Consider the following 11,689-nt stretch of genomic DNA (forward strand, 5'->3'; position numbering starts at 1 on the left):
GCGGGGGGGGGGGGGGGGGGGGTTGGAGTATATTGAGCCCGTGTGTATAGAGGCCCATGTATAGGCATTATATATACCCACCCTTCTAGGGTTGGAGGAATACAACAATTGTTATCCTCCTACAGAGATAACTCTATAAATTTCCATATAAATATAAATTATCCAAATATATCATCTTTAAAAGATAAGATAACCACTAAATCTGAATCTAAATTATATAATTATAACAAAGTATCAAAACACAATAATATAAAATTCTAAATTACTATTTCTATCATTATTTATACATTATTTATGTTATTATTTATATAAAAATACTACTCACGATAGGTGTCACCATGTATTCATGTGCGATGGAAGAGATAAGAATATCAATTCACAAATAAATGGTTCAAGTATTTATCAAACACACATGGAGGTGTGATGCAAAATACAATCTATTGCAACTAGATAAAAATAAATATGTATTTTCGAGTATGTGTTTAAATATTTAATAGATGAAAGAGGGTGTGAGATAGATAACTATAATTATTAGCTATAATATTTATTTTTTATTAATTTTAATTAGTTTTGTGCGGGAGCATGGTTTGATAGGATAGTACGAAAAATTAGCATATCCAAACATGTGTGCGGTGCTCTCTCAAGAAACATCGAATGCAAAGTTAAAAGGATGGACAAATGCTAACGTGACTGGTGTGCCGCTACCGTCGGAGCCTCTCTTTTTCTTTGTGTTTGCTTTTCGTGAAATGGACGTTTAATGTTTTTGTGGTCGTGCTAATGCTGATGAAAATGAAATCGACAGGTGTGGCGGCCGACTCCCAACGCTCCGAGGAAAACATGGTATTCGTTCTGCTGAAAGGAAAATTATTTTCCTCTCAAGAAAAGAAAGGAAAAATATTTGATATGTGAACTTGAAATGAGAGTGGCTCCGGTTGGTGGTGGTTGGTGACCTGCATTTGAAACACTTGTAGTTTTTTTTATGGGTTTGAAACACTTGTAGTGGCACCAACCTGGCCGGCCGCCGGCCGCACTTGCGTTCTCACCCAGAGAGAGAGAGGCGTGTTGATTGGGCCTCATGTATTGGAGCTTCGGCCTCAGATGGGCCACTTTGGAACGGTACGGAAAAGAACTGGCCCGGGTACATAAAGCTAAAATATAGTGCAGGCCAGGCCCGTTTTGTTTCGATGGACATATAACATTTTTTTTTGGGAGTATAACAACAAGAGGATTCGCGCGGGCGAGAGGTCAACAGGCAACAGCCCAGCCCACAAGCGTCCCACACTGGGCCTGAGTTTTTGGAGGCCGAGAGATCCCCGCGCCCCGATAGCGTACGAATCATTTCATCCCCTCAATTGAAAAATAACGGTGCCGTACCAAGTTGCCGCGCGCACGAGGCGCACACGACGCGCGGACCAAGGCGGCGGGCACGAGCGCCGCGAGGCCCCCGGCTGACGTGTCGTCCTCGGCGCCGCGGCGCGGCCGTGCCGGTCTCGAGGCCGCTCCGGAACCGGCCCCGTCAAGCTCCCCCTCGGAGAAGCGCGCGCGCGCGAGGCGGGGGCCGCTAGAAAAAGCCTTTCCGGCTCCGGTCTCCGACATGCCCCACGCCCGCCCGCGCGCGCCCCCACGCCACCGCCTCGGCCCGCGCTTCGGCTTCGCTCCTGCGCACACGCTCGCTCGTCGTCTCCGGCTCTCCGCTACCCTGTAGGCTGCTCGCGTGATGGGAGGCTGCTGCTCACCGTGCGACGAGCGCGGCGGGACGGACGACGGTGACATCTGTGGCTGCCAAGCTAATCATTGCGGCGGAGGCTGAGATCCTTTTCGTGATATGACAGGCGTGTTCGGTGTTCTCCCCAGCTCGGACCTCCGCGCTACCTGGAACCTTGACGCGAACGAAGGTGTACACAGGTCAGCACCAATAGAAATACTCCATAGACCAATAGACCATAAAAAGAGAAGGGTTGCCTGGGGATGTACAGTGCTACATAGGATCTAGAAATATCACCGCCATTTCAAAGTGCAAGTTGGAGCCCTGGGGCAGTGTGGGGCCTGTCGTTGAGGCGCACGGTGGGCAAAATTTGATCCGGTGGCGGCCCTTCTAGCTTGGTTGATGGGCTATCTATAACAAATTAAACCTTCGCAATGAATCTCATCTGGTACATGTAGGAGCGAACTGATGGTAGATCAGTTGGTTAGGTTCCTTGTGGTGGAACCTATCCACTCGGGTTTAAATTCTCGACTTGGCACGGGTGTTCACATTTTTCTGGATTTATTTTAGGATTTTCCAGCGTTATGCGTTAAGTGGTAAGCGACGTTCCCGTCGACAACGAGGCGCCAATGGTGACTTCGGAAATCTCCAGATCTGCCGGTCCAGTTCTTCGGAGGTGCTCATAGGGGTAGAGTTTGCGTACGTGTGTTCATAGGAGTGAGTATGCGTGCGTGTTGTAAGCGTCTGTGTTGTACTGTACTCAAAAAAAATCTGGTACATGTAGGAAACTTGATTAAGTGGCCTAAAGTGCCATAAATGAAAACATTTCCTACACACAGTCAGGATGTCCTTATCACAAATATTAGTAATTTAGGACATCAACTCAATCAGGTGTAACTTTGAAGGCCAACTTATCTAAACATATATTATTATAAAATTATTTTCACGCAGAATCCTATAGCATTAATCAGATATTGCCAAACTATTTGTATTTTTTTCAGCTGTTGATGATAAAAATTCAATAAATACAACTTAGAATAAGTCTAAAACTGTCAACCACCTTAGCTTAGCTAGGTCAGCATGCCACCACCAAGATGCCAACCTTCACCGGTACAAATAGGGCCATCAGCACTGGCTGAAAAGAGCCATCAACACCGGTTTTCCAATCGATACTACAATACATCAGGTAAAATATTCGGTACCAAAGTTCCTCTTTAGTACCTGGTGAAGGTTCCATTCGATACCAAAGTATTTTTGATCAAAAAATATATTAACCCGGGAAGAGGTTAGCACACGCGCATGTCGCAAAGTCATGTGATTTTTCAGGGGAAATGCACGCACGTGCAGTGCCTGAGATTCGAACCCGTAACCTCTTGCTTTGCGAGTACTTATGCACCCCGGAAGAGGGATACTTTCTTTTTTAATAACTCGTGGAGCATCCTTTACTATTGGTGGTAACACCATCTGGTACTTAAAGGTCCACATTAGTATTTGGTGATGTTACCACCTAATACTAATATGGGAGGACCCTTATTTGATGATGTTGCCACTCGATACTAGTGTAGTGTAGGAGGACCCTTCAGTTCCGCCCCCATACTAAATGAGAACTTTTTAGTATCGAGTGATAAGGTCCTAGGCCCTTTGGTCCACTTCCAATAATATTGGTATGAACCCCAATCTATACCAGTACTTTTAGGGCTCTTTTTCTACTGGTGCTTCTTCCTCTAGTGGCGGCATACTCGGGTAAACCCCTACTTCTGTACCCCTTCCCTAACTTTGCCTAACTCGCCGTCCCTGGAGCCAAGTAAGCCGTTGATCCTGGATAGCAGCAGCAACATAAGAAAAACAGGGTGGGTGACAGCTCCAAATTACTCGGTTAGCTTTCTTCTTGGTTTAAAATAGAACTCACTCATGAACACATATGTGAACAATTGCACGTCTCATAACGCGCACACAACAAACATACATGATACATGTGTACTTCTTTTTCCGTGGACCAGTGCAGATGGAAATGCATAGTTGGATCGCATTAGTATGGAGAAGAAAATTGACTTAATTTTCTACAGCGCCAAGCTAAGCTACAGTGCAGAACAATGTTGGGTTACCAAATGTTCCTCTCAGCATTTTTCGAACTCATATATCGAGTACTATACAGGAAACATTGCCAATTGTAAAACTCTGACACAATAGAAAAGATCAAAAGAAAACCTTCAAACTCAAGTCACCATTACTGTTCCGGCACCTATCTCGGAGCGCCATGGAAATGCGCAAGCTCAGCCTCCAAACAAGCTCAAGCAACCCCTCCCGCTGGCGCGTGGGCTCCGCGCCGAATCCGGCGCCAACAGTCGTTGGCAGCCGTTGGCCGTTTGATTGCCGAGCACTCGAGCTCCAGCCGGGAAACAGGTCTTCCACGCTCCCTCAGCCCTGCGCGCCAACCGAAGTGCAGCCCCCAGCTCCGCCGTCCACCTATAGGCTACAACTACTACCCGGCAACACTACGCTGGAGCCCTCGATCTCAAGGCTCAAGCAGCATGGCGCGCGTCCGCGACCGCCCACCGCCACCCACGGTGGCTCCTCCTCTGCCGCCGCCCTGCCGCTTCCTCTTCCTTCTCGTCCTCCTGGCACGCGCAACCACCGCCGCGCAGGGCGCCGACACCAGCGGCTGCGGCGGCGCCGACCGCTGCGGCGACCTCGTCCTTCCCTTCCCGTTTCATCTCAACTACTCCGCCTGCGGGAGCGCCGGCGCCAACTCCTCCCTCTTCCGCCTCTCCTGCAGCGCCAACGCCACGCTCACCCTCCCGCTCGGCTCCGCCGTCTTCCGCGTCCTCGCCTTCCTCCCCTCGGGGTCGCTCCTCCTCGACTACGCCCCCAGGTCGCCGGCCCCGTGCGACGCGGCGTACGCGCCCTTCTCGCGGCCGACCTCTCCCGCGGCCGCGATCGACGCCGCGCCCTTCCTCGCCGTCACGCCGGCCAACGTGCTCCGCCTCTACGCCTGCGAGGACTCCTCGCTCTGCCGCGCCGGCTGCGACGACGTCGCGACGTGCGGCGGCAAGTCCGGGTGCTGCTACCCGCTGTCGGACGGCAGCGTCTGGAAGCCCGGGAACGGGCTGGGCGTGTTCGCGGACTACGGGTGCCGGGGGTTCTCGAGCTGGGTCAAGAACCGGTCGGCGCCGGCAGGCGGGGTTGTGAGGGGGATCGAGGTCGAGTGGGCCGTGCCGAGGGGCAGCGCCATGGCGAAGTGCGCCGATGGCGCGGCGCTCGTGAATGCCACGGCGCTGCACGACGGCGTACGGTGCGCGTGCGCGGCGGGTCTCGTCGGGGACGGCTTCGTACAGGGCACAGGCTGCTCCAAAGGCACCTGTAAGTACACTGCTGCTTGGATCGATCTCTGCTCATACGATCGACGTGCCATGCCGACAATCCAGTGCTCAAAAGTGTGTGCATTTGTGTACACAGCCTGCAGCAATGGGGGGCAAGCAAGTGACGGCAGGACTTGTTGCCAGGGACGGTTTTGCTCCAAGAAGGCAGTTGTTGTTGCTGGTAAGCGGTGGTCATACACATTGCCCCTGTTTGATCAGCCAGATTTTTAACCGATTTCCGCTGTGTGTGCACAGGATTTTTCGTTTCGCTGTTCTTCCTCGCGGCGGCCGTCTCGTTCTGGCTTTTCCTGAGGCAGCCGTCCAAGGACAGCCGGTGGGATCTCGACCCTGCGTGCATCCCCAAAATCCTCCGGAGCGTGTGCGACGCGAAGCAGTTCACGTACGAGCAGCTGGAGGAAGCAACGAAGAGGTTCGACAGCGAGAAGGCCGTGGACACCGTCGACGGCACGGTGCACGCCGGCGTGCTCGACGACGGCTCCCTGGTCGCGGTGCAGAGGATCGGCTACGAGACGCAGGCGAAGCTGAGGCTGGTGCTGGACCGGATCGAGCTCCTGTCCGAGATCGCCCACCCCAACATCGCCCGCGTCGTGGGCTTCTGCCTCGACTCCAGCAACGCTCTGCTGCTGGTGCACGAGCACTTCGCCGGCGGCACGCTGGAGGAGCACCTGCGCCAGATGAAGGGCCGCGTCCTCAGCTGGTACCACCGGGTCAACATCGCCATCGAGCTCGCCAGCGCGCTCACGTACCTGCAGGCGCACGAGACCGCCCCGACCTTCCTCCACGATCTCAAGTCCAGCGAGATCTTCCTCGACGCCGACTTCACCGCCAAGATCGGCGGCTACAAGCTCACCAGGCCGGCGACGTACTACTCCGCGTCGTACGAGCAGGACGTCGTGTGCAACTTCGGCCACCTCCTGATCGAGCTCCTGACGGGGCTGAGGCAGCAGATCCCGTTCGACTCGGTCGCGCCCAAGGTGAGGGAGGGGAGGCTCCACGAACTCATCGACCCGACGCTCCTGTCCGGGAAGCAGCTTCCGGCGTCGCACGACGAGGTGAGGAAGGTGTTCGAGCTCGCCGTCCGGTGCCTGTCCAGCGCCGAGAACGGGCTGTGCATGCTCGCCGTCGCCAAGGAGCTGATGCACATTCTCAGGGACAACAACGGGAGCAGCAGCAAGATCGAGATCTCCCTCGAGGAGACGTTCTCGAGCTCGAGCCTGCTGCAGATGATCTCCATGTCGCCGGACACCCTGCATCACCATCTTCCGTGAAGGCAGACGATGATCCGTTCTTGTTAATATCCAGAGCAGGTCTCAGTGAGGCCTCTCCCCTGTTGAAGCAGCTCTGCTCGTCTGCTGTTTCAGAATCTTGTGCATGCTTTTCGTGCCAATGTTTGGTTGGCACAGTGTAACCAATCCGGCGACTGGCAAATGTTTACTGCACTTGAGAGCAGTACCCCAACGCCGTGTGATGCCTGCGGAGACGCCTTACGATGCAGTCAATGTGATACAATCTTTATGGTTCCCAAGAACTTCCATCTGAATATGTAACTTGGCTCTCGTACATAGTGGCGCGCGAGAAAATTTCTTGGGCAAGGCAGCTGTAGCAATCTTTACAGACATTGAGTACAGACACTTGCAGTCTTTACAAGTGCAGGTACCTGCAATATTCGTGAGCAAGTTTAAATGCATAGGACAACCGTGCACAACAATTCAGACTACATGGGGGCAAACGATACGAACCAAATTCATGGAATTCGTGCTCAGATTCAGTAAAGAACATACAGGGAGCTCGTGTTACGAATCGATGTCACAAGATTACTGTAGAGAAATATAAGTATAGTTCTAGATCAAAACATTTATTAGATAGAAAAGCGCTAAAAAACACTAGCAGACAATGACGAATAAATGGGGTCAGCCCAACCTTGTCCAGTTTTTGAACTAGTACCATGCAATCTATCTCTGCACTTCTTTATTATAAGTCCTATACCAGAATGGCAAGTTAAATAAGCAAACACACATCAGATTTCGGCAAACTAATTTGCGTAGAAATTGAATCCCTGTGGCTTCTTAATGCTGGGGTCTGGAACAAAGCTCGGCTAATAATGGCAGTGGCATCGATGCAGCTGTTTGATGCTGTGTGATACTCCCTTACTTCTGCTAAGGCTTGTACCAGACTTGATCACACACTTTGCAAAGCACTTGTTTGCAACAGCCTGAATCACCTAAATGCATTACAGAAAATAAAAAGCTTCCTACATTCAGAACAATGTAAAAGCCAAATGCAGCAACAGGTCATGGATAGGAACATCTATTATACTATTAAAAGAGTGTTAAAAGAAGCCACCACGTTCATCGAGAGGGTCTAGAAATTCCCACATTAATCTAAAAAAGAGAAGAATTTGCACCGTTGGATTTTATGAAGATCTAACGGTTCAAAATAACTCAAGAGTTCATATCAAATCAAATACGATTAATAAATAGCTAATTTCGGATTTAAAAAATTAAGGAAAATTAAGACATGGCAAAGAGTCCATGCTGAATACTATTAGTAAATAGTTTAATTCGGAATTAAAAAAATAAGGAAATTAGGGCTTAATCAAAGAGTCCATGTTGAATACAATTACTAAATAGGAAAATTCTGAATTATCAAATTAAAAAAATAGCATTACCACTAGATAAAAATTAAAAAATTAAAAAAAAAGACATGACAAAGAGTCCATATCAAATACGATTAGTAAATATAGCTTAATTTGGAATTAAAAAATAAGAAAATTAGGACTTAACCAAAGAGTCCATGTTGAATACAATTACTAAATAAGCAAATTCGGAATTAAAAATTAAAAAAATTAGCATTGGCACACGACAAAAAAATTATTATTAGCCAAATAGCTAAATTAAAAATTAAAAGTATAAAAAAATTGGCATCAAATATGATTAATAAATAGATAAATGCAAGAACTAGAATAAAAAAAATTATTGTTGATATGTGATGACTGTCCAACTGTTGTCAGTTGACTAATTTTTTAGTATGTCATATTGTTAGTACCTGTTAAAAGTTTTGCAAACGGATTATGCGTTCTGGACGATTGAAGAAGAGGGGGGCATGGGTAATACGTGAGCTTGATGGAAAAACATATGTTTTAGAATTAATCTGGACTGTTAATACCTCTTTGCAAAGAGATAATGTTGACTTGAATTCCTAGCAACTACTGGTAGCTAGCAGCACGGTGGTCGCAGGCAACAGGCTGGCAGAGGGAGCCTCCGACACGATGTGCCCCCGGTGTTGTGGCACTGCCCCGACGTGAAGGGATGTCAAAGATGGATGGACGGACGATTTCGTGATGATGATGGAGTAAAGAAACGCGATGAGATGTCAAATACGATTAATAAATAGCTAATTTCGAATTTAAATTTTTTTAAAAAAAAGACATGACAAAGAGTCCATACCAAATACGATTAGTAAATATAGCTTAATTTGGAATTAAAAAAATAAGGAAATTAGGACTTAACCAAAGAGTCCATGTTGAATACAATTACTAAATAGGCAAATTCGGAATTATAAAATTAAAAAAATTAGCATTGGCACACGACAAAAAAATATTATTAGCCAAATAGCTAAATTAAAAATTAAAAGTATAAAAAAATTGGCATCAAATATGATTAATAAATAGATAAATGCAAGAACTAGAATAAAAAAAATTATTGTTGATATGTGTAGTGATTATGAATCATATTAAGAAGAAAAATAGCTAAATAAATAGTATCAAATGCAATAATAAAAATCCAAGTTTGAGTTTCATGGCAAATAAAGTTAATAAATAGATGTATGGGAAAAATCAGGGAGTTAGTCATGTGAGGAATCAAATAGCATAGATAATTATTAACATTATTATCCCTATCTAATCTTCTATAAGTACACACTAGGCATGGAACACAAATGTGATCGATACCTCTAAAGAAGTATAGAGAAAGAGAAGATAAAAAGATAAAGAAGCACCAGATTGAACGGGTAAGAAAAGTAGAAAAAGGAGAATAGAAAAAGAATGCAGGAAAAATGAGAAAATGAGGGCAAAAGAAAAGGACAAAAGTGAATTTATTGGTTTAGTCTATAAATAATATCATTAGAATGAGAAAAATATTAAATTATAGCCATGTTCTGTTGGACATTTGACATCTTTCATATATTCATGAAAAAATAGAAGAAGCGGTTCTACCGAACGGTTTTCAAAACAGCTCTATATCCATAAAAAAAGTTGCTCCATCAAAGAAGCCACAACTGAAATTATTTTAGCCACAGATACAGGCCTGAAGCCCTGCTAATCTATCTCAAAGTCGATTGCCTACAGTACAAAATCAAATGATTCAAACAAATGTACGTTGCCGATGCTCCTCTTCGCTCAGAAAAAAAAACCCTGAGGCACAATACTAAACAGGAAACTTCTCCATTAGATGCATCGGATGCGATACACACTAATCGATTTCAAATATACCGAGGAACAAAATAGAAGACAGAGAAATCAATAAAAAATGCTAGAGAAAATGAAAAATAAAGAAAAGAGTTAGAAACAACAACAAAGATATATATGGAACTATCTATCACCGAGATGACAAAACTCTAAAGTAGACCAATATATGCAGTCATATGGGCTAAAAACAAATAAATTGTGCAGTAACCAAAGTGGGGAAAATAATAATAGGTTCGGTTAAATAAAAAATTTAAAACATATATGCATTAACATAGCACGCATATATATAAGTTTTGCATAATATTTATTTACCAAAGCCAGCAGGAGGCCTCAACTTATTTTTTAACATAACTTTTTTTTGTCTAATCCATGATCATTTTTATTTCGCTCCGATGATGAGTCAGATCTAGATCTGCTAGATGCTACTTAAGTGCTCTAACAACTACACTAGATATATTTTCGCTAAATATTAATCAAAATATTGCAAGATACAAATCGAACTCCAACATCTAAGTTACAAATTGTTGGCAAACATAACTATCAAATACATATAAATATATTTCATAATTATAAAAAACTTTATATGAATACAATTATGTACAATTTGCTCCGTATTCAAGGTGACCCAAAATTGAATTCAATCCTCAAATTTAGATTTTGCAGGTTTAAGTACTAAAATATGCAACTATAATATAGAATAAAGCAACAAAAAAATGATGATTGATATGAACTCTTATGCATAGAAAGCTGCAAGTAGTATAATATTCAACAAGAGCAAATGAGAGGTAAATAAATTACAAAATACATCTCTTCTGTCAATATAAATATTTTTAAAGAATTAAATAAAAAACTAGCTACCCGTGCTATTAGCGCGGGCCACCTTGCTAGTTCAGAATAATGTATAAAATTTTCTCACCGAGTAGTTATAGCAAAAACATCTTGGATAACGCAGGCCGAACCCAGGCCGCCAGAGCCCAGGGCCCACGCTCCGCGGCAGCACGGCGTCGCGCGGGCCGAGCCCCTTGAACCATCTTGTACTGGGCTTTGTGGGCTTAAAAGCATTAGAAAGCTCGTATTTAACCCGGCCTGATTTCATGGCCCGTTTGCTCAGCTTCCCCCCCCCCCACCTGGCAAAGGCAGGCAAATGGCAAAGCATAGACCGACACAGTGCCGCGTAGCATATTTCCCAACCGGTAACCGCCGGCCTCCGGTTCCGGTTTACCGGACCGGTTTGACCGGTTACCGGTCGGAACCGGTTGAATTCAAATCCAAATTCAAATAAATTCAAAATTTCCCGTGCAACCGGTTTCGACCGGTTTACCCGCCGGTTTGACTGGTTTACCGGCCTGTTTTACCGGTTTATCGGTCGGTTTGACCGGTTTGAATTCAAATCCAAATTCAAAAGCTCCGGTTTGACCGGTTTACCGGCCGGTTTGACCGGTTTACCGGCCGGTTTGACCGGTTTGACTGGTGGGCCTTAATGGGCCGGCCCATTTTTTCCTTTTTCTTTTTTTGATTTAACTTTAAATCCCCGCAAACTATACTAAATGAATAAATTTTTGAGAAAATTTGATACCATTAGATTCATCGCAACTTGAAGTATTTTTAGGAATTTTAAAAGAATTTTTCATTTTTTGAATTTAAATTTAAATTTTGAATTTTGGCCGGTTGGATACCGGCCGAAACCGGAACCGGTCCGGACCGGTTTGACCAGTAACCGGTCAAACCGGACCGGTTCCCACCGGTAAGGTTAACCCTGACGACAGCGATGGCGCCGCGTCCGTGTCAACCGGGGACAGCGATGGAACGGGCGGGACGAGTCGAACTGGTAGCCCTTGGACGCTACCGCTGGAGAATGTCGCGTTGCTATCGGCGATCCCGAGCTCCCATGAGTCCCATCTCATGTCCCCTCCCGTCCCCTCCCCCGTGTCAAATCTTGGCCCCGCGTGCATAGGCGCGTAGCCTAGCCCCTGATCCCCTGGCGCGACAGCGAAGGGTGTCGCCGCTTTCCCCCGCCAGGTCTCCTCCAGGATGGGGGGTCGCTCGCCGCGCTTGCGCCCATCCGGCGACGGCGATCCTTCCCGGCCGCGTCACGTGACCATCGGATCGAACCACACCAGGATCGCGTCCGAGCTCGAC

The 11,689-nt window shown here is 46.4% G+C and overlaps 1 protein-coding gene across 1 annotated transcript; it reads left to right on the top strand.

Annotated features, from left to right (window-relative positions):
* The first annotated feature begins 4,055 nt into the window (after positions 1-4,055).
* Positions 4,056-6,577, top strand: LOC120680670 (probably inactive receptor-like protein kinase At2g46850). Its single transcript, XM_039962180.1, has 2 exons — positions 4,056-5,245; positions 5,320-6,577. The coding sequence occupies exons 1-2, from the start codon at positions 4,237-4,239 to the stop codon at positions 6,351-6,353; spliced, it is 2,043 nt and encodes a 680-aa protein (XP_039818114.1). The 5' UTR covers positions 4,056-4,236; the 3' UTR covers positions 6,354-6,577.
* Positions 6,578-11,689: the final 5,112 nt, after the last annotated feature.

This window comes from Panicum virgatum, chromosome 7N (genome assembly GCF_016808335.1).
Source record: "Panicum virgatum strain AP13 chromosome 7N, P.virgatum_v5, whole genome shotgun sequence".
Taxonomy (NCBI): Eukaryota; Viridiplantae; Streptophyta; class Magnoliopsida; order Poales; family Poaceae; genus Panicum; species Panicum virgatum.